Genomic DNA, 24793 nt, shown 5'->3' with positions numbered 1-24793 from the left:
CATAGCATGATAAATCATTGTAACGTGTATTGTGGCAACGCGCATGCATAATAGGCAGGGCAGTTCCTCCCAAGATGACCTGCAGCTTCACTGAGCACATCAGCACAGCTGTCAACACAGTGAGAGATTCAGTGTTACCAATCTCAAAGAAATTTCCGTAGAATTAAAGAAATTCTCCTCTCTTCAAAGAATAACATTCTAATCACGAATCTACAGAATAAGAAAATCCACTATTCCCAGTAGAGAAAATAATGAACTCTTCGATATCAACGCGCATATATGTAACTAAAGAAAATTCTTCGATATTCCTGTATTCCTGTGTTATTGAATCACCGTCTGTCAGCACAAAATTTGTCTCCCCTCTCCCTCTAGCGCGTGTGCGTTCCGAGATCGATCACGTGGAGATTCATGCCTTGATTACGTGAAAGATGCCTTTGTGAATCCCCGACTTCGTCTTTCTTGCACCATCTGAGGTCGAGGTCAGGTCTCAGTCGCAATAGTTTATTCGTGGCAGACGACAGTGATTTTTGTATTGTATTGTATTGTAGTAGCTTTTTTAAACGCAGTCAGTACACGAAGCGTGTGTTACAGTGTTGTGGTTATGTCGGATATGGAGGGGATAGAGCCGCTATCAAGTTACGATTAAAGGTGTACGAGTTCACACACTGACGTAAGTAGAATCTAATTATTATATTAATAACAGTTTAACTTTATTAAAATCATGTAGGTAAGTCTTGTTATTAACCCTCTGTGAGCATTTTACGGGCTAGTTTAATGAATGAGTTCAAATGTTGTCTGCAATATATCATATGATGGCTGCCCTGCGTGCTCACTTGCTCTAAATAATGAGCCCTGGTGGCTGCTTTGGTAGCTAGCTTGCTATTGCGGAGTAATACATTTCGGTTTTGTTTACGTTTACTTCAATCTTTAGTTGGAAATAGAGTACATATTTGGAAATAATGTCATTCAACCTAATCACATGTAGGCACCCTGTTACGAAAAACTTGTCCAAGCGCACGTATTATTTTTACAAGCGGTGCAAATGAATATCAGTACTCTGCAACGCAGCGCTGTTGCTACTGGCTATTGCCGTACAAGTAAACACGCCCCAAATGTCAGGAGATTTGGATCGCACTGTAATTAAATTTTTATGTTCAATTTTCATGTTAATTATTTATTGACATATTTCTGAATTCATGTCAATGTAATATTCTTAATTGTTACTATTTTCTTATAATATCTATTTAAATTATATGCCTCTCCCCAAAAGAAAGCGTGAATTCCTTTCCTCCACTTTTCTCATATTATCTGAAGGAATAGTTATGCGGAATTCAAACAATATTCCGCTACTTTTCAATGTATAATGCTCGTTCATAATTCTCAAAATATTAAGTACAGACTGATCCAAATTTCTTAAACGATGAAAGTAAATTATGAAAATTTGAGAAAGATGATGATGATGATGATGATGATGATGGAGGGGTTACTAGATATTTATACAGCTTGAGGTTAGGTGAAGTTCAACTTCACGAGTGCTTCTTTTATTAGCACGAACCAAAAGGCGACTTCCGCAAGAACATGAGTGACGTGAAGCCATTCAATGTCGTTGTCGATGTAAGTAGTTCCGGTAAACTGACAAAAAATCACGTGAGAAGATGGTTAAGAGATTTATTTCTCCCGGATGTTAAGAAAGACACACTACTACTTATGGATTCCTGGAATGGACAGATAGATGACACTATATTAACTTCTGAAGGAGTAAACAGTACTTTAGATGGTATATGGCAATTAAAACACAAATTATCCTTCCAAAAACTACAAGATTTTTGCAACCCTTGGATGTGTATTTTTAGGCAATATAAAATTGTAATTCGAAGGCTATAAGAGTATATAAGACCTAAAATTATCTGTGAAAACATTCTAGACACATTCCACGATAGGGGCTTCATGATGACATTACATTCTGTTGTGTATCAACAGTTTTATTCACCTGTCCTCAAAGACATGCTAATACACGCGTGGCAGAGGTGTGAATCGGAGAAACATGTGAGAAAGTTTGATACGTTCTTGCAACAATGTTGCATGTTGGAAACAGTGGTTGTGTATTACAGAACAGTGTGAAAAACCAGCCTATACAAAATGTTTGTACTGTTCAATGGGTCTTTGTTCCGACTACTTTATTTCGAATACCACTATCATATTTAAGGTGAGTCATAAACATAAGACATATTCTAAATAATTCAAATTTAATTTGTATTTCAGCAAAAATACTCTATTAAGGTGAGTTAAGAGAAGAAGAATAGATTAAATTATTAATGCGAGAGCTGTTATACGGTATAGCGGAACTATGAGGATCAAAGTGCGCGCAAGAAACGGTATAAGTAGCAACGATTTTCAAGCGAAACGAACGACTATAACCACGTTTCTTAACGAACGAAAATTAGCTTAAATATGCATTTTCATATAATTCAAGCTACACGACCTGGGACGGTTCCCTCGTTAGAGAAAATCAAAATAAGAAACATGGCTGCAGAACACGCCAGTTAAGTAAAATTATCAAAGGAATGTAATACTTTGATTGGCCATGTGTATTTTTAAAAATGGGTTTAATAAGCAATTTTTAATAAGGATTAATAGTTAGACTGATAGTGACCTTGCTTTTTTCACAGGTGAAATGTGGAAAGAAATGGAATTTAAAATACCATAAAACATAGCATTATAATTACGTTAAAAATGCAGCACAACAAGAGAAGACAAAATATAATTTGCAAGTTGATTATATATAATTTTAATATTGGTTCAAATTAACAGTGACTATTTTGAGTGCCTATTTGAATGATATAATGCCTTTTTTGTCTGTCTATTTTTAACATTTATCGTGCTTGCACGTCCGACCTATAGTGATACTCCATTTTATTTCAAGGAGTGCAGTTCGGTGGCTCCTTTGAACACCCACTTGCAGATTTATGACTTCCTACACAAACACCTCCGACAATTCCATCCTGTCCCCTCGTCCCAACATTGCACAGTTGCCACAGTCCTGGTGGCCCTCGAAATGAGACAGTGATACTGACGGGATTCTTGGAATTCTGAAAAGATGCGACAACTCTGCCTCCACGTGGATTTGACGGGAGCCTGTCAATTCTTCTGAACGAGGGTTGTGATTGGTTACTGACAGGAGAAGACAAGATTTCCGTCACAGTAAGGAAGACATTTATTTATGACAACCAGTTAGTAGGGAGCAGTAGAAGCTCTGTCGGCAAAGTCCTTTCTATGAAACTGCACTCCATGAAATAAAATAGTGTTATATAGGTGTTAGTGTTAGGCTATCATTCTTAACTCTGACGATCATAAACTATATGTTTAATTAACATGATAGCTTTGAACTTCATGCTGTAGGTGGGAATGGCAATGGTGGTGGTATTGATCATTATGAAGGTGGTATAATGAATGCTGTACTGGAAGTTATTAGGACAGAGCTAATACTAGTCATGGCTGTATTGTAGTATTGAATATGATGGCAATGACTTTAATAATGTGGTATCAAAGTTTGATAATCAAACAGTGTCATTGTACTGACATGGTTATAGTTGTTATTATCACCGCGGCCTCATGCTTAACATGTCGGCATCATACAATAACGTGCCGTGTGCTTTTAAAACATAATTTTGCCGACCGATTGTTGCTCTGTAGGTTTCACTCCAAGCGTCACGTTGTCACGTCTATTTCCTCGATAAGAATAAGCACTACTTTGTTATATTGTTAACTGGCTATTATCATTATTATTATTATTATTATTATTATTATTATTATTATTTCATATACGAGTACGTTGACATTCTTAACTCTTAATAATAACTCTTTAATAATAATAATTTTTAATCACATACCTTAATGTTCGCCCCCAGCACAAGACATTGCAACCTCGGTTTTAGTCCACGTGGATTAGACAAATAGGTGTCATTTAATAATGGAAGCAGCTTATTGGTTGCAATATTGAAATTGAGGCGAGTGATTGGAGCGGCGATACAAGAAACTGAAAACAATAATACAATTAAATTTCAAGGACCTGCCGAATGTTAACCATGAGAGCGCGGCGATAATATAGGATTGGGCAGATAAAACCGGCCCGTCTCATATAATTTGATTTGAAACAAACTTTTTTCAAAGAAATTGAATAAAATGAATAAATGAATGTGTTCTGCACTAACGTTTATAATATATGTTTAATGTGCCCCCTACCAAAATCTCGACACTTCTATGCATGTAGAAAAGTGCCAATTCCTCACGGGTGATAGTGCGGATGCTATTCCTGATGTTATCCTTCAGTTCATAAATAGTCTGGGGATTCTTCTCGTACACTTTCCCCTTCAAGTACCTTCATAAATAAGAGTCACAGGTTGACAAATCTGGTGACCGCGGTGGCCACAAGCCTTTGCTCACAGTCCGCACTTCAGTGAACATCTGATGAATACGCGTAAGTGACTTCTCAAATATGTGAGATGTTGCTCCATCTTGTTGAAAGAAGCAGTAATTACGCTCCTCTTCTGTTAGTTTGGGATAAAATTCATCCAAGAAAGTCAAGTTGAAGTGTCTGGACAGAAGGCGCTCTCTTTCTTGTTACATATTCAATGGATCGAGTCGCACGCTATTTTCGCACCAGATCTTGCATCCTGCTTTTCGCTGGTATTGGGCGAAGCGGTAATTTCTCCCTGAATAATTCTCGTGTTTCCTTGATAGAGCTGGTACGTATGTATGTACGTCTCTGCAATGCATATTCGCTCTTTTATTGAATATGTCATGCTTATTCACAAAAGAACTCTCTACATTACAGCAACAAACAGAACAGTTTATAAATCATTTGTAAGTTACAGCATGCAACAAGCAACAGTGTAAGTAAACATGCAGAAGAATGGATAGCCAACATAATTTAAAATCAAATGAAATGAAACTGGCCGATTTTATCTGTCCAACTCTGTACTATGATGGTATTGGTAATGTTACTGGTAGTTAATGTGACGCCTACGGTGGTAAGGATGGCGGTAGTGACTTTTATAATGATGTTGGAGTTGATCTGTGTGATATTTACACCGGTGATTATCATGTTATTGTTGATTGTGATCATGGAGAAATTATTATCTAGTAATTAACATGTAATTTCTGTTGTTACAGTTGTTTCTTTCCAATGCCAGAACTAACACCTGAAGGAGACCGAGTTATTATATTTAAATATCTAACTAAGGATGCAACTAAATTTGTGCCTGATAATCTAACTAAAGTGTGTTTAATGACATCTGAAGTCAGAATGTGCGAAGAATACTGCTCGTCAGATATATTTATATTTGATATGCAAAATTATACACTCGGACATGCTTCTAAAGTGACGTTTACTAGTGTGAAGAAAGGCGAAGTCTGTGTTATGGTAAGATACTTTTTCTCTTCTCAGTATTTAGACCTACAATCTGTGTTCGACCACATTTCTCTTGTTCAACTACTGTTGGCAAACAAGAATTTTTTTCACAATAATTATTCAATAGGTAATGCATTCCTCATTTCATAATGAACGATTAATTTAAATTTTGACCTAGCCTATGAGTTTCTAGTCGGGTTCTTCTCTTGTGTAAGAAGTGATACATGTGATTTCTCTTTGTTAACAAGGAAAAGAGTCACTGGAAGTACTAGCACAACAGAACATTTCATTCGAGCACATTATTTTCAATCTAATTCGTGTCTCGCAATGTTTTGCTACACGTTTTGTAGAACAATATTAGAGTACTTACACGGGAACAAATTTTTAAAAGAGGGCTTCGGACTGTTAATATAAAAGATTCATATGTATGTGTATTCATATTTTACTATACATTTTATTCAAATTCAGAAACTTTCCTTAAGTCAGTTCAGGAAACATTGATTTGTACGTACGACAGTCACATGTGACGAATTAACCAGCAGGAAAAATAGACTCTAGCTCATATTCTTCTGAAATGTGAAGATATCTTGAATAGAATTGTAATGTTCAGCGAGATACAACCATTCTAATAAATGAAAGATCCCACCATTGATGTAAATATTTTCAAACTTATTAATAGTAATATTACAAGTCCTAATATTTTTCTGGTAATTTAACTGAATTCAACGAATGTTTCTTATCGTGATAATTATTTGGAGGTAAAAAGTCTCTAAATAATTATTTCATGACCAAAAAGCATAAGTTTAAAAATAAAAAATTAAATTCTCGGTCTAAACTATTTTATGTGTGAATTTCGGCTATATAATTCATAAGTGAACAATGGAACGTACAGCATGATTTCTTCAAAATAATTTTCCTATTACATTTGAGAGTATAAGTACATTCAGCCTCCTCCAAATAAAAAATTGATATGTAAACAATCTAGGTTATAATAACTTTAAAATACATTTTGAAAAAAAAATATATTTATTTAGATTTCAAAATATTAATTTTATTATGAATTTATTTTCGGTAAGTAGTACACGTCGCTGGCTGACAACCAGTTTCTTCTATCTCCATTTCTTTGCTTTCTGGGAAATTGAATTTAAAAGTTTCACTTATAGTTTAACACGCAAGAACAAATATATTATATATTTCGTCATATCATAGAATTTAGAGTATTGAAGACAATAAAAATGTGTAATGCCTCTCTTCCTCACATTTACTGAAGACGAGATTCAGGAGGGGTAGAATGGAGATAGAACAATATGACTCTTACTTTTCAACGTTTGTGTTAGAACCATATTATTCTATCTGCATTTAGTGTTTAATATTGTGAAATAAACATAACATTTCACAAGTTATGTAATGTTATTTTACTCTTTACTTAGGATACACTCTTTTGTAAATCTGTGAACACATTTAACCAACAATAGATCTAGAATGGTCTTTGAAAATGGTTTTATAAAACTGAATGTGAACTGGCGAAAAGTATGGAAGGAGAGCTCTAGTATATTTTTCCTTTTCATTCGAAATCAGTCCATTTTGTCTTTTTACTACATTTAGCTTCATTGTCAAATCCGTTTACAGCAGGCCTAGAGTTTCTTCTTGCAGAGTGAGGTTTGTGTACAGCAACAGTTGTTGCTGGAGACTCTTTTACAAGGCTGATTTTATAAACTACAGAATCTATAGAATAATCTAGGAGCTTCACAGAACAATATGGAATCACTGACAAATTTGTGAATACTAATATCGGTATTGCTTTGAAATATCTTCAAATAATTACAATTATTTTCAACCATTTCTGGCTGCAATTGAATACATTTCAATTAACTCATCAAATTAGTAAACAGAGTTAATATCACAATAACATAAAGTGAAATGAATAGAAGCAACAATTACATGAACTGTCATACCTGAACAATCGTATTTGTAAACAATAGTGACAATAAACTTCTGAAAATCTGAAACAGTGTGTCACAGAAAAATCTGACTATTCCAAACATTTAGGGCATACAAGAACATCTTTATCAGAGGCAGTGAGGCCCACACAAACTTCATGAACCCACAATGAACATGATGCACACTATCTCGTATCCAATGCTTCAGCTGATTCACAGACAAAACAGTACCAATCATTATTAACTTCATGTCTCGACTGGGAGATATTGGTCTTTTTCAAGCCAACTGTTTTCGTTTTCTCAATATTTTCAGCCTTAGTGTTTTTCCTTTTAGGGGTTGGATTCTTATTTCCCATTCCTTTATTACTGTGTTTCTTATGTCTTTGTTCTTCGCTCTCTTTGGTTACTTTCACAAAGGATTCCTTTGTATAAGTGTGACTGCTTTATAATTTAATGCTTTTCTTTTTACTGGTTACCCGTTTCTCGGATGCTGCTTTCTTCGGGGTGCTCAGAATAGTTGCGAATGGGCTTGTTATCTTACCAGTATTTCTGATTTGTACTCCACTTCTGCTGGCACCCTGATTGCCATCACTATGGCTACCTTCTATTGTAGCTGACTGAGGTGTTGAAGGCTGGGAGCCAAATGCTTTATTTTCTATACCAAATAAAGATGATTCAGTTGTAATTTGTGAATGAGTTGCTGCTGGTATTTCTACTTGTCCAGTGGACATTCAGTGACCAAACTTGGAGCAAAGGCTGTTTCTGGTATAACATCTGGCGCAAAAAGACAGATACCAGTGGCTCGGAAACCATTGGCGACATTTAGTACGGTCATGCACTTATTCCAGACAGGTGTAAATATTGCTGAGAATCTCTCTTTATGTAGTTGCCTTTCAGGATGAAGATCCCAGTATCTGAGCAATGTTTCATCCCAATAGTGTTCGAAAGATCTATAGACTGTTTTATCTGTACTTAAATTATCTGTACAAAATTATTTATATATCCTAATTTAATTTTATCCCTAGATTTTTATTATTACTATTATTATTACTATTATTATTATTATTATTATTATTATTATTATTATTATTAAAACATTTGCAATCTGAAGTGGAAGTTCATACTCAACAATATAAATTAACTTATTTAATCGTCTTGTAAATTCTAATAGTTGCCGGGAAATAAGGCCCGGGCTTTATTTACCTGTTGTTGTTGCTTGGGCCTTATTGCACGATCACAGACCTAGTATGATTTTAAGGTTATATCTGTGTCATGGAGATTTGGAAAAATTATTTTGAACCTGTATCTGGAACGATGAAATATCTCTCAAGCATAACACGCAATAACATTTTCAATATTCTGAGCATTGAAATATATTATTACATTTAACTTTACTTCCAATATTATAGTTTTATCTCCTCAACAATGTTTCGGCGCGTTTTCTTCTTGTTACTCCATTACTACCAACATAAGCTGCGCGCAAATTATAAGGCAGATGTTATTTTAGTTCCCCAACATGACTACAGAGTGATCACTCTTCCTCTTAGCCTTGATCCGCGAATTTCAAAGTTGGACCTTATATCTCGATGGGCTTTATTACCCACTGGGACCTTATAATGAGCCACCACTGTGAAAATATGTTTATTAAGAAATTGTGTTTAAGAGCTCAGTTGTTGCCAAGAGACACACCACAAAAAATACGTAACCAAAAAATGTATAAACATAAACTACAGCTATGAACATAAATTTAACATGAAATTTTGTTCAAGAATTCAGTGAATGCAAAAAGACACAGCACACTAAATATATAAAAATTGCATTACATAAGTTACCCCGAAGATGTAAGTTTATCAAGAAATTGTGTTCAAGAGTTCAGTGGCTATCAAGATTAAAGATTCAAGGTTCAAGATACTTTACTGTCATAAAACAAAGTTTTTGTATGGACATTGTCATTAATAGTAAATGTAATAACAACAAACATAAAAATTGTGCAGGAAAAAAAGTTGCATGGACATTGACACAATATTATAAAAATCTTAAAATACACGTATGATAATTTGAATACAAATAAAATGCATTTATTAAAAATAACACTTAAAATGTAATGAAATCTACATTACTGTCAAAATATTTCTCGCTATCATAAAATTGATTATATGATGCCAACTATGTTTAAAACCTTTCAATCTACATTGTGTGCATTCGGTTACAATTTATTGAACATAGAAACTGCAATGCTATCAAACCACTTTTTGGATTTGGTTAGTGTGACTTGAGCTCGATACGATAAAGGTTTCTTCTGATAAGTTTCTTCCATTGACACCTTCAGATACAGCAATTTGTCTCGGAAAATATTGGTCAGCAGAATCACAGATTTAGTTAAAGATATTGATGGAGAAATTAAAATGTTTTTCACTGGCTGCCGACGAAAGTTGAGTAATGATGCAGCTCAGATCTGCAACCATAATGATCAATACACCTTTTTACATAAGTAGGCAATAGTATAAATAAATATTAATAACAGTTACGACTGTTTCACTTATAAACAGAGGTCTACAGTGGGCGTCATAACCGCTTTCTTTTGAAAGATTACCATTTTAGATATACCACTGCCCTTACCCCATAAACAGATGCCATAAACTAATATGTTATTGAAAAGGGCGTAATACACACTCTTTAAGTAATTCTTAGGTACGAGTCCCTTAGCACGTCTTAATAAATAAACATCTAAGATTAAAGACCTGATGGCCGACAGGGATGCTCCTTACCGAAAATATATAATCTACGGGATAAAACTGATGACAACCTATGAAACTACAAACGACTGAGAAATACGACGAATCAAGAAATACGAAATACGGAACTAAAATATATGCACGGACTATTTGATTCGAATTTAAATTCTAGGAACATATGTAATTCGGAAATAAAAAAGGAAATACACAAAAAAATCAGCATCCCAATAGAACGCCTCAATGAACACTTCAATATAGTGAATCGGGTGGAGATTACTATCGGAGAAAGATGCTTATTTCTTTGAAGTTTCACATTCTTTCAAGAGAGAACGCCACGCGCATGTCTTCATGATCACTGAGGCAGCTGAATGTCTGTAGAGTGGACGTTAACTTATTTTGCTACTTGTTCTTGTTGTGAGAAGAAGAAAAGCAAGAAAAGAGCTCATTTTTATGCTATAAAATAATTGCAAGGGTATGTTAAAATTTTAATACAGCCTTGAATTCGTAATAACTGTCAAACCTTTGTAATGGATATTTTAGTAAAGGTTCTAAAGTTTGTATTGTTAGCAACCAACGACCTTGCTCCGCCACAGCACTAGGCATCTTACCCCGATACTTGGGGAAGATGATCACTTTTTTTCGGGGTAAGATGACAACTTGTTGGAAGAGTTTTATTTTTTGTTTTATTGCAGAGAATGTGTAAACATTACGTAAGATACTCTGATAGAAGTCAGTGGATTGAGGACAGTCTTCAACTTGCAATGGAACATGTTATAACATAGGGTATGAACTGTTTTAGAGCTTCGCAAGCATACGGGATTCCTTACCGTACCCTTAAACGCCGCCTAAAAGAGAAATGTAACAAAAATATACTGGATTGAATTCACTGTGTGCAAGAAGTGATTTCACGAGTCTTGCACACGGCAATAAAATATGTGCAATGACTGTGTTGCTAAGTAGTGATAAATGAGTAAAAAAGTGTCCATGAGCTTTAGACTAAGTCAATTTTGTTCTATAAATGTATCAAACCAAGTTCAGGTAAAATACATATATCAGTAAATGTGTTAATTGCATTTTCCATCTTACCCGACTATCGGGGGAAGATGCCTACAGTGCAGACAAGAAGAAAACCCGTTTTCTGTTTTGTACCAATAATATAGTTTCAAAATATCTTCCAGACTTTCATATTTCAATATGAAATTCAAAACTAAATGAACAGTATCTCAAATTTTCAATTAAAGAAAAAGTGAGGAATCTTCCCCCGATCCACTCTACTTTGCCAATTAAGAGTACTGACCATAACTCACATCGACAGACAATGGCAGAACCTCAGCTAGCTGTCCCATACAGTTTATAAAGTTATGAATAATTGATAAGGTTATTGTAAATTTTTGCTTCCAATCCGTTTCAACTACGATGCCTATGAAGTAGGCTATACTTTGGAAAATATTAAATACTTTTCAGTTGAGAACTTGGAAAAATAATGGTAATATGTTTAGCTCAATGAGATATATAACTGGTTTTGTTTCATTTATGAATCCAATATTTTAATTTATTGGTATGTGTACACTTGTTACTATTGAATTACTCTGTTATATTCAATATTTTAATTATCAATTTATTTCTTATTCATTGTCCACCAACTTATTTACTCACTTATTTATCTATTTATTTAGGTCTACATTTATCTCTTCATCTATTCCTTATTGTTATTATTATTATTTATTTGATTTTATGTCACATATTCTATATTACTTGAATATTGGGAAATATGTTGCAAATCGGAATTGTAAGGTATTAGATTCAGAGTAAGATTATTAATGGGTTTATAATGTTTCAAAGTCTTAAGTACGCTGGATTATGAATTTCTTATTTACATAGAACTGTTCATGTGTCATGTAATTGGATTCCAGTATCACTGTTTTCTTCATTTTCAAGGAAGAATAGGCCCCAATAAGTTTCCATGTTTTTGCTTTCAGATCCCCAAACCTCAAGTGAAATTCTATGTAGACGTATGCCGATGGAATTTTCTCTGTATGAACTGATTAGTTGAAGATGTTTCCGGAAATGGTTATGTGCAGTTACTAGTATAGTGAATGCTTGCTTACACAAGAAATACAAAGAGCTTGATTTTAATAATGTGTTTTTTTTTTCAGAAAGCGTTTAACACACGATTAAAAGCATTTCATATCATTAATGCGCCTTCTTATGCTGAAGTCCTCATAGGGTTATTAAAAGCTGTATTAAGCTCCAAACTCACTTCAAGGGTACGTATTTTCTTACTAAACGTAGGTGTTATAATTCATTATTTTATTCATCCATTTAGTATTCTGCCCAAGGGCAGGTCTTTCGCTGCAAACCCAGCTTTCTCCAACCTTGCCTATTTTCTGCCTTCCTTTTGATTTCTCATATGATCCATATATCTTAATGTCGTCTATCATTTGATACCTTCTTCTACCCCGAACTCTTCTCCCGTTCACCATTTCTTCCATTGCATCCTTCAGTAGATAGTTTCTTCTCAGCCAGTGACCCGACCAATTCCTTTTCCTCTTCCTGATCAGTTTCAGCATCATTCTTTCTTCACCCACTCCTTCCAACACAGCTTCATTTCTTATTCTGTCTGTCCACTTCACACATTCCATTCTTTTCCATATCCACATTTCAAATGTTTCTATTGACTTCTTTTCACTTCGTCGTAATGTCCTTGTTTTTGCCCCATACAATGACACATTCATTACAAAGTACTTCACTAGTCTCTTCCTTAGTTCTTTCTCCAGAGGTAAAAGCTTCCTTGGCCATTCCTATACTCCTTTTGACTTCCTGGCAGCAGTTCATGTTACTGCTTATAGTACACCCCAAGTATTTGAAGCTGTCAACTTGTTCTACTGCCTCATTTAGAATTCACAAGCTTATCTTCTGTATTTTTCTTCCTATGACCATGCTCTTCGTCTTATTTGCATTTATCTTCATCCCATACTGTTCACAAGTGTAATTTAGCTCCAGTAGCATATCCTTTAGTATCATTTTCTCTTCTGCTAACAACGCAATATCATCAGCAAATCTTATGTACTTTATTCTTCTTCCCCCTACTATCATTTCTCCCATGTTCTGAAAACAGTTTTATACTAAATCTTCCAAGTAGATTTTGAACAGGGTAGGTGACAAAGGACATCCTTGACGTACTCTTCTCTTAATTTCTCTTCTTCTGACATTTCTTCTCCTATTTTTCCTTGACTCGTTCTTTCATATAAAGGTTACTGAACAGCTTCCTCTCTTTCTAATCCACACCAATTTTCACGAATCAGTTTATGTGTTATAATTATGATTACTTAATAAATATATCGCCTGAGACTCAGTAAAAGCCAGATTTACATTAAATTATCAAATAATTAACCACATAAATCATTTTAACTGTCTACTATTCATAAAAGGGGTCTTTCCCGGGGGTAAAAGGCGGTCAGAGTATGGTGCCGACCTCACCACCTCATTCTAGTGCCGAGGACATGGAAAGCATGGGGCTCTACCTTCATGCCCCCCAAGTGCCTTCATGGCATGTTACGGGGATACCTTTACCTTTTTACTATTCATAAAAGAAGTGAGAGAAGCTTGGAATGTATACCAGTGGTTGCCAAACACCACGAAATTGTGACGTAATAGAAATGCAACCCGCACACCACTATCGCAGGGAGAGGGATGGAGTGGGTATCTCCTCAGGTAATGCAGTGAATAACAGTGCAGAGACGGACTGTTACCAAGAAACAAAAGCAATATAATATTCTTCTACTTATTAACTATACACACTTTTTACCATGTTAATTTTTTATCCTCCTAATCATTATTTTTGTATCATTAATAAAATAAAATAAAATAAATTTATTTTCTTATTTACCATAAAAATAACGTATACTTTACATGAGCAGATATTTGAAATTAGAAAAACGTACCAGGCTGGTAACGAAGTTGTAAATTACACTACATACGTCAAAAAAACGTCGAAGTATTTTCCCCCGATTGAGACATAAAGCCAAAATTTTTATTGTTTGTTTATTAATGAAATATTCAAATTATACTACATACTTCGAAAAAAAAACGTGGAAGTATTTTACACCGATTAAGACTTAGAAGCCAAAACTTTTTATTGTTTCTTTATTAATGAAATATTCAAATTATACTACATACGTTGAAAAAAAACGTGGAAGTATTTTACACCGATTAAGACATAGAAGCCGATACTTTCTATTGTTCGTTTATTAATAAAATATTCAAGTTACAGGTAAGGGCGTGGTAGTCTTCATAACAAGAAAAATAATGACAACGTACATTGTTCTTTTATACTTCATTTAAAATTTTACAACAAATTAAGTGTCTCATATTTTTACCATCTGCACAAAATAAGTACTTTTCCTCCCATGCTCTTTAAAATTAAGTTTTTAGTTATTATCTGTTTTCGAAAAGACATCGAAACATATTATCCTACACACTTGTAACATTACATGCGTACGTCCGCTGCTGATAAATGTCTTACTTATATCGAAGTGATGGCTGTAAACAAAGGGTGGGGATATGATGCCATGGTTACGCTTAAGTGGAGGCAGGGGCATGTGTCGCGACACAGCTTTTGGCGATCACTGATGTATACCATGGTACATATGTAAATCTTAGTAATATTAAGAAACACAGATGTTCTTTTTTGTAAAATCCCATTATTAAATATTTTGTTTCTCCTCTATCAAAATCAATATTGTATTTTAATTAACAAATGGATATAAAAAAATCGAAATGGTGTAAATGATATTCTTAAAGACTACCGAAGTTTAAGAAGAACTCATCACAGGTAAAGATGCTAGGATTTCATAGCTGTATATAGTTATAATTTAGAATTCTGTAGCGTTCTGGGATGGTAATTTTTTATAGTAGTGAACAGGTGCATTTTCTACATTTTTCAGTTTAAATTCCTGAAAATAATAAGTAAGCAAAAACAGAACTGCAATGAATTTGTGAACATGAAGAAGCATGTCCTAAGGCAAGGACCTGCTAACACAGAGAGACCGGGATTTCAACATACTCATTTTGTTTTCAACACGATGTCTCGCTACTTTGTTTTCGAGTTCTGAGAACGTAGTCTGCCGCTTAACTCCACGTTATTCTTCTGTGGTTTCTTTCTCTCGTATGTGCTTTTTACTCTTTATAAGTTTCTGTAATATTTCTTTTTCAAAAAGCCAATATCTTATTACATAATCTTCCCGTCAAAATATTGCAATCAGTAGCATAAAAATGCTCACTTTTATTATCATTCTCTCTTCTTAATGGTGATTTTATCCCGATCCATCTTGTTACTCAATCACAATCATCCACTATCACATACAACTTGTTTGTCAATGAACACTGGACCTAAAGAGATTGAATAGGCAGCAACAGCATGACAGCACCAGCACCAGACGGACTGGTTCGAAACTCGATATAGCGGTACAGATATATTTTTTTATAGCAAAAACAGGCTATATCAGTTAGGTCACATTTCTTTGCTATTCCTATTATAAAAGTTAATACAGAGGGGTGTTCAAATTATTTGCAAAAAAAAAATAATAAGAACATCTGTGTGGCGGAGCCTTTTGCGTAGATTCTTATTTTAAAAAATGAATCTCATAAATTTTAATCTTGCTCTTAATTCGCAGAAACACATACATTTGGCATTCTGTACTCAATTTCACATTTCATAGCAGATTAAAGAAACTACAATAATACATATAGGTAACATGCTTTTAAACATAAAGTTACTAATTTTGACTGTATTTGGTCACATTTCTCTTTTATCGTGATTGCGAATATCTTCTTCTTCTTTCTTCTTTGGTGGGCTTCTCCACTCTTCAGCGGTTGCCCTGGATCCCCTTCCGCCATCCTTCTCGATCCCGCCAATCCTCCTCCTGCATGTGTCGGTCCTTCATAATTTGTATGACACCAGCTTTCCATGTTTTTCTTGGTCTCGCAAGCTTCCTCCTTCCCCGAGGTGACCATTCCAAAATAATCTTTGGCCATCTTTCTTCTTTCATCCTCTTTACGTGGTTATACCATTGAAGGGTTCACTTCTCGATTCTTTCAATTACAGACTCTTCCATCTCCATCATTTGTCTCACATCCTCATTCCTTCTCCTTTCCAATCTGGATACTCTAGCAGCTCTTCTTATTCCCTCCATCTCCGTCGCTTGTATCTTACATTTCTGACGTTCAACAAGTGCCCATCCCTCTGCCCCGTATGTTAGTATAAATTCAACTATATTTGTAGAATTCTTTTCATTTGTTTGGAAATGGACCTACTCCACAGTACCCCATTCAACATCTTTATTGCCCTTCTTGCCTGTTGCACTCTGTGATCTACATCTGCTTCATAACTCCCAGACTCGTGGATAATAGATCCCAAATACTTAAAATTTCTCACAGATTTAATTGTTCCTTGCGCAGTGGCGGCTTCTCAAGGCGGTTGCATGTTTGTACACCCCCCCCCCCAGTAATGTTCCTAATCTCCCGGCTTTGTTACTATTAAAAATATAATTTTATTTTACATTTTTCATTCATGATTATCTGCAGCTGGCGTCTTGTTTTGTACATCTGCAGGAGCCTCCGAGCCTCTTGGTTTGCAGAGATGTTGAAAGCCTATGGAAGGTAGTTTATCGAGATGTTCGGCTAGTGCGGGGACAGGGGGGTTAGAGGCGTGGTCTACTGCTTTCCTCATTGAGAACGGTTTGTCGCACTCCCTGACATGGACACCAACGTCAGTGCAGAAGAAACTAAATTCACTGGGAAAGTATCTGTTTCATCTAGACATTTGTCCGAAGTAATAAACATGAAAAATGTATTCATTCGGCTTGTGCAACGGACAGTCGCATATTTCGCATATTACTTTCTCAATCTACATGCATATAAACGGCACAATGCATAAAGAAGCTTGTATTTTGCTTTAAAGTTCTAACAGTTGTCGTTCTGACAATAAGTGCTGCTATCTCCCGACAGCCTACGAAAGCTGCATTTGAATTTCATGAACGAAAACGTTGCACTTGGTACTTGGTAGCATTCTGATGACGATTCTGTGCTCAAATGTTTTTCATGAGGGTAAATCGCAATATAGAGAATGTAGAAGCTTTTCCCACGACCCCTTCCACTTTTGGACTTTCTGTATAAATAAGTATGCTTGTATTTAATCATTTTACTTATTAATTGCATATAAATTAGCTTTATATGTATACGCCCTCAGGTATACACTGTTTTAAACTTTAAAGTAAAGTATGTTTAACTCCTCTTGGATATCCATTGTGCACCACCATATTTTGAAACCACCAGCCGCCACTATCCTTCCACTATTGCCTACAACGAGGTAATCCGTTTTATTCATATTAATACTAAGACCTCCTATATCAAAGGCTTCCATCAACCTCCTCAACATCAACTTAGCATCTTCACGACACTGAGCAATTAATACCTGGTCGTCTGCAAATAGAACAGAGTGTATTGTTTCATGTCCAACTGGAACTCCCATACCTTTACACGATCGATTCCATCTCTCTAAAACTTGCTGAATATATATTTTGAAGAGGGATGGAGACATGCCACATCCTTGCCTCAAACCCTTTGTTGTTGGAAATGGAGTTGACAGCCTTTTCCCTATCTTCACTACAGCTCGACTCTTCTTGTATAATTTTTTAATTACTGGATACTACCATCTCTAATCATAGCATAACTCTGATCACTGATGATGAGAAAGAGATGGAACGGAGAAAAATTCTCTCCGGCGCCGGGATTTGAACCCGGGTTTTCAGCTCTCCGTGCATCTCCGTTCCATCTCTTTCTCATCATCTGAGAAAGCAGAATATCTGCATGAAAATATCATATGTACTTCGGTACATCAAAATAAATATGATATGCGTAATAAATCACTTTGTGATTTAAAGACGGCGCCCATACCGTCGGACCCCGGCCAACCAGTCACTCATCTGAGTGCACCTCTACACATGTATGGACTTCGGTCCTGCGTGCATAGACATCTATGACGTAGTGCAGAGGGCGGCCACTAGAGGGAACCCAAGAGATGGAGCTTAATCTGAGACGATTCTCAACGGTGTCGGGATTGTACCCGGCGTGGCTTAGTGGTTAAAGCATCAGCACGGAGAGCTGAAAACCCGGGTTCAAATCCCGGCGCCGGAGAGAATTTTTCTCCGTTCCATCTCTTTCTCATCATCTGAGAAAGCAGAATATCTGCATGAAAATATCATATGTACTTCGGTACATCAAAATAAATCTGATCACTGAATTAGAAATTAATTTTAAATAAGTGAGAAAAAATGGGAAATAAATAAGGGATTTATTGGATGACACGCAGGGAACTTCTGCTTATACAATTTTAAAATAATTAATTTTGTCTGGCTGCTAAGCTGCTAAGCTGCAGAATACAATATATACCACACCAAAGAATCAGTTGCATTCCGAGTTTCGTAACAGTTACCTTTTTTTCACTAATGGGTTACTAGTAGAGCTAGGATTCGTATGTAGTAATAGCTAGACATCGGATTTTAGGCACTAAAAATTGCAGTTTTAGGCGCCTAAAATAAGCTCAAAATTTGTAAAATTAGGCTCTATTTTAATGAAAATAGGCATTTTAGGCACATCAAGGTATCATACTTATTTCTTTCGCTGAAATTTTTAGTTATACGCTAAAATACGCACAAAAAAGTATGTTTAAACATTAAAAAAGATTACTATATTATATTTATAAACAGAGCTGCACAAATTTAATATATTGAAACTAATGAAATAATGATTATTGATATCAAGATTACTCATTTTAAGTTATTGAAATTCAGTTCCATGTTCAGACTTTATTATAATTATCTGCACAGTACACCACCAGAATTTTTTCTAAATTCTCCACAGTTAACCTTTGCCTTTTGTCACTGAGAATCATTTTGAAAGCAGAAAAACTTCTTTCAACCGAAACTGATGTGAGAGGCGCAAATTTTAAATTAGGTACAATAGAAACATCAATACTTACTGGAACATTTACACTTTCCCCCGATATCACTCTTGATACTTTTTCCAACAATGAAAATCCTACATTCTTATTTAATACGTTGTCCCACTTATTTTTAACTTTTTTCCCAGTTTCGCCCAAAGCAGAATGTATGTTCACTTGAGCTTCCTTTACTATTGCTATTTGGCTACAAAGAGATTGTTTTTCACGTTCTAATTGTTCAATGCTTGCAGGTATGAAAGAAAAGTTTGATGTTATGTAGGCAATATCGTTTTTCACTCGTGAGTCATTCAGACAATCTTTTACTGCTTTCACACACGCTGCACTATCAGTTTCAGGTAATTTATCAATAACTGTGACCACTTCTTTAAAATACTTAGAATAATACACCACTGACTGAATCCAGGTTCCCCATCGTGTAACAACCGGCTGAGGTGGGAGTGGGATATCTGGAAAGTTCTCTCTGAATATTGAAATCCTGGATGGGGCTTTACAAAAACATTTTTTTGTGTTAGAAATAAACGAATTGACAAGAGGAAATTCATTCCGGATTGTTTCAGAAACCCTGTGAAGGCTATGTGCTAGACAGGTTACATGCGTGAGGTTAGGATAAAATGTTTTAAGAAGTGGAGCTGCAGCAACCATGTATGAGGCAGCATCAGTACAAAACAACAGAACTTTAGAATCGTCTATATTACCTGAGTATAAAGACTGTAGGCCTTTATTTACAAAATAAGCAATGGCTTGGCTATTCACTTTCGAAAGTTCCTTAACACATACGAGGTGTGGAATCGAAGGTCCATCAGGACTAAGTTTTCCTACTACCATATTTGCTATATACCTATTCATAGGATCTGAGGTTTCATCCACAGAGACCCATATGTAAGAATCACCTATATCCTCCCGAATGGAAGCTAAAGTTTCATTGTATATTCTGTCTAAGTAATTTTTTCTTAGGGTCGACTCAGATGGGATATTTTGTTTGCAGTATTTTTGTAAAAACTGTCTTAAAACCGGATTTTCAATTGCATTCCAGGGAATGTTAGCAGCAACAAACGCTCTGGTTAAATCAGCATAGAAATTGCTGCTGAGATTGGATGAAGTAGGCTGTGTTAGTAAAGTTTGTTGCAGTTGATTTTTCTGCTGAGCTTTAGCCTTATGAGCCGCTCCTTGCACATGCTGCTTTAGGTGGCACTTCTTTTCTTGCGAAATCTAAAAATGTAAAGTAAACTGAATTAAAATAAAATCCTAATTCTTGTATTGCCGTATTTCTATCACAAAGTTAGTGGGTTTGAACAATCAAAATTTTAATGACCTGCAAATACTTTAACTATCGGAATTTAAAAGGTTAAAGTGTAGTGGTCTTAAAAAGAATTATACCTCAGGATAGCTCAGTCAATGTATAAATATTATAGGCCTACTCATTAAAATTAATAGAATTTATATATTTCAACTATTGTTACATACCTGTTTGCTACAAATCTTGCAGAATATTATTTTTCCATCATAAGTGAATTCTGAATATTCTGTTAGCCATTGCCGGATCAATGTAGATTTTGCACTTATATTTTTCGGCATTATCGCGTTAAACTTCACAGGAAAACGTCCTACCGCTCAAAACTTCTCAACACAAATAAGGTGAGGTAAAGAGCAACTGTTTACGAGCATTCAAATGAACCGTTGTTATTGAGATTCAATTGGACAAAAATACAAACTTCCACTTATTGTTGCATTTCCTGATAGTGTTAACACTCGGAGGGCCATTCTTTTAAATATTTTGTAACGGTTTACCCTACTAATTCGCAGTTTTACGACTTTTCATAAATATTTCAAAAACACTCTTTCTCCAAAAATTGTGATTTTATGATACTCTGAAGGGCAGTACAGCTAATCGGTTTCAGACCGAAAACAGTCATTTTTATAGTATAGTATATCTCTGAATCGGTAGCAGCACATGTTGTGATTGTTGCCTGCTTTAAAACTAAGGTTGGTTCTTTGTCGGCATTTATGCCTCCAAACATGTTAAATTCGGTGAAATCTATTGCGAGTGTCGTGAGATTCAAAACATTTTGTTTCCTTTATCAATGGTTTCATGGCCGGTGTGAAGCAAACTTTCCACTTTTTAAATGCCTTAAATTTCGCAGTGAATGCATGTATAAATTATAAAAAGTAAGAGTAAAATGCGAAACTTTACAGTGAGTTAGGCATTTTAGGCGAATATTAACAAATTAGGCTCTAATAACCGTTTTAGGGCATTTTAGGGCACTATAAAACTCTTTGAATACCTTTCAATTTCCATGAAACACAAATATTAATAATTATTTTTACTTTTCTCCTAAAGAAACAAAATAGGCATTTGCCCTAGAATCCGATGTCTGGTAATAGCTAATATTTTTAGTCGGTATAGTTTATAAACATGGAAGCCATGCCCCCCACTCCACATACTTGGCATTGTTGTCATTCAGTACTTCCATTAGTTAGCGCTAAGGGTCTTTAATCCTCTTAACCACCACTTACAAAACAGCGGGGGGTTTAAAAACTACATTGTCTAGTCCTTGTGACTTTTCTTGCATTTCGAGTCTTGTCAACCAAGCTTAAAACCTTCTTAACTGGCATCACATCGACTCAACTGTACTCGGCGTCATTCTTAACTCATACTACATATAAATCCTAGCTCTAGTTATTAGTCCTTCGCCAAAACCCCAAGGTGGAGGATCATCCCTTATCGGGTGTCCGCGACTGCTTATTCAATATATTTGCAGCTACCCTCCATATATGGAAGCCGTCTTCCTCTATCCGGGACCTGAGGACGCGCCATTCCGTAATAACAAGGACCCACAATACATAGATATACACTCTCCTTTTCTTTTAATTAAATAGAAATTTCTGCGTTCTTCTGTGCTTGTCATTGTGTACCTACTTTATCTGACAATCTTAATTGCGGAACCACAAAGCAGAGACGTACATTCAGAGAAAGAGAACTTTGCTAGCTGACCGATAAGTTTTGTGGAGACTCAGGATCAATTCACTTGCCCAGGCAGTGCTGAAAAATATGAAAATAAATGCTAGCGTCCTATTACAAATCGTTGGCATTCGATTTAATAAAACTAAAATGAATAGATTTCACATTAGTGATTGTTGAAACGGTCACCTGTAATCGCCGGTATTTTTTAAAGTGTTTCTTTTTTCGTCATTTATATCCATCCTCTTCTCTCAGAATCTTCATCACCTCTGATTCTACTATTTAATAATTCCTTTCTAGTTCTCCTGATATGATGTTACATAACTCAGATGGTACTTCAAAACACATAAAATTATACCTTGTTCGTTATGTGTAATCCTGTAGCATATATTGTTAGTGATGGGTGTCTTGAAGTATTATATATTAGGTCTTCATTGAAACCTTTTCCTGAACCAAGATAATTAATTGAATTTCACTTTTCTCTTGATAACTTCTATGTTTTACGACTTCATTATAATAAAGTTAAAATCTTTCTTCCTGAACTAGTTATATTTAAGTTTAATTGGTAATTGACATTGTATTGCTTTTGAAGAACTAATTACCGTTTGTCTTGGCTGTAGTTCCTTAACCATCTTATAATTAAAACAACCTGATTGCGAATGGTAATCTTACTGAAAAGATATAACGCTTGCAATTTCCAGATTTATGTTCATGGGAAAGATCTCACAAACTTCACCAAACAAGTACCGCAAATGTGCCTTCCCGATGATCTGGGTGGAACAGGAGGTTCATTGCAAGAGAACTGGAGTAAGTATTCTACAATCACAAAATCGTCAGAGTGCAAAGCAGTTTCGAAACTGAGAGTTGCAACATGAATGTAGATATTCTGAGAAGTTCGGATGACCTGAAAATAGTATGAATCCACCAGATTTATTAACTGAATCAATTAGTTAATTAATGAGTGCGTGAGTGAAAAAGTGAAAAAATGAATGAATGAATGAATGAATGAATGAATGAATGAATGAATGAATGAATGAATGAATGAATGAATGAATGAATGAAATAAAATTAAAATAAAATTTCAGAAGAAACTGAAGGAATCTAATTGAGGTGGCAAATAATACAACAGACCCAAGTCTCCTCTTTTAAGAAATCAAGATTCCTTCAGAAGTTAGCTCTGTTAAGGCATCTTCCATCGACAAGAAATAGTCCAAGTCCATGTCTTTATACACATCTGTGACGTCTTTATCCTTCGTTTCCATGTAACAATATCCAAAGTTTATCGCTTCGGTCTCTGTTTCGTTGTCGGCAGTGCCAGCTAGGGATCGTGTGTTGCTGGAAAGTCACTGGGTTCACAAGTCTAGAAAATGGAGGACACTCGCCAGCTGAATGAAGTTTCGAGTCAATTTGATAGTGAAATAGACAAAATAAGCGTAAGAAAAAGAGTGGTGAAGAGCAAAACTATAGGCTACCAAACAAAGTCCACCAAGAAGTAGGCCTATACAGAACAAAATCTTGAGTAAAGGGCAGCTTTGAATAATTTCGTTTTTTTTTTACAATAATTTAGGTCATACTTTTCTCCGCCGAACATCTTTTGTCTGTAGAGAATGTGAAGAGTCGGATGCCAAAATCTTGATTTGAAAAACCAATATTCTTAACATCTTTAAATGGAGGAAAATTTTTCATCGGCGCAATGCAAACGACTAGGATCACAAGAGTACTTTTATGATGTTATGGAATTTCCTTATAATCGGTTTTTAGATGAAGGCTAATTTGCTATATTACCTGAAATATATTTTTTGCAGATATGTTTGTGTGTTTGTGTAAATTTCAGTTCATAACTTATATTTTAATGGACCAAAGTTTAATTAACAATAGCAAAGAAGAGCTAAAATAAAACAACTTGATGCCATATGCACTTTAAGTATATAAATCTAAAACCTAAATCTTTGGAAAACGTATTATATATCTTTCACGAGTTAAATTTTATGTTACCTTGTTAACATGCTTCGGCCTGCAATTGACCATCATCGGAACTAGTTGTTGCTAGTCTTGGCGCCAAAACCAGCAACAACTAGTTCTGATGGTGGCCAATAGCAGGACGAAACATGTTAACAAGGTAACATAAAATTTAACACGTGAAATACATATAGGCCTAATACGTTTTCCAAAGCGACATGGTATTAAAAGTTGTCAAGATGTATACCTAATTCTTGTTAATAAAATGCAAGTCAGAAATTAATAATTAAAATAAAACCTTCTTCTGTAAAATTTGGTTTTATAGACTTGGGCTGGTGTTTTATTTCGAATCTCAATTTTAAAGTTATATTTGCCACCAATAATCGTGAACGGTTACATTATTTCAGTTTGTTTATTTTACGACGTATTATCAACTAGTATGATTATCTAGCGTCTGAGTGAAATTGAGGCGATAATGCCAGCGAAATGCGTTCATAGTCTACCGCCGAAAGTTACCCAACATTTGCTCCTAATTTGTTGAGGACAATACGTCAACTAAATTACTTTTATCGACCAGGAATGAAACCGAGCCCGCTCGTTTCACGGCCAGACATGTTAACCGGTACTCCACAGCGATGGTATACACTGTTCTTAAAGTATAAAATCATAGTCCCTTTGACAAAAAGTCATGACCAGGGAACGGATTTATATGGACTAAAAATATATGAAATATGTAAATATATATGTAGTTATTTTTACCAAAATATG

At 35.2% G+C, this 24793-nt stretch overlaps 2 protein-coding genes across 8 annotated transcripts in view; one reads left to right on the top strand and one right to left on the bottom strand.

Annotated features, from left to right (window-relative positions):
* The window catches only part of LOC138711798 (cytochrome P450 4C1-like), a 391497-nt gene that overhangs the window by 45998 nt on the left and 320706 nt on the right, over positions 1 to 24793 (bottom strand). The window lies entirely within an intron of this gene.
* The window catches only part of LOC138711800 (alpha-tocopherol transfer protein-like), an 87635-nt gene that overhangs the window by 45566 nt on the left and 17276 nt on the right, over positions 1 to 24793 (top strand). For 5 of the 7 annotated variants that reach the window (XM_069843035.1, XM_069843041.1, XM_069843036.1 and 2 more), the window contains 3 exons: positions 5173 to 5422; positions 12242 to 12352; positions 22768 to 22873. In XM_069843035.1, coding sequence (XP_069699136.1) covers positions 5173 to 5422; positions 12242 to 12352; positions 22768 to 22873 — 467 coding nt within the window. The remainder of the gene's footprint in view (positions 1 to 5172; positions 5423 to 12241; positions 12353 to 22767; positions 22874 to 24793) is intronic. The other 2 variants (XM_069843038.1, XM_069843039.1) reach the window with 1 other exon arrangement.

The sequence above is a fragment of the Periplaneta americana genome, chromosome 13 (assembly GCF_040183065.1).
Source record: "Periplaneta americana isolate PAMFEO1 chromosome 13, P.americana_PAMFEO1_priV1, whole genome shotgun sequence".
Classification (NCBI taxonomy): domain Eukaryota; kingdom Metazoa; phylum Arthropoda; class Insecta; order Blattodea; family Blattidae; genus Periplaneta; species Periplaneta americana.
This window is presented reverse-complemented; position numbering and strand designations above follow the sequence as displayed.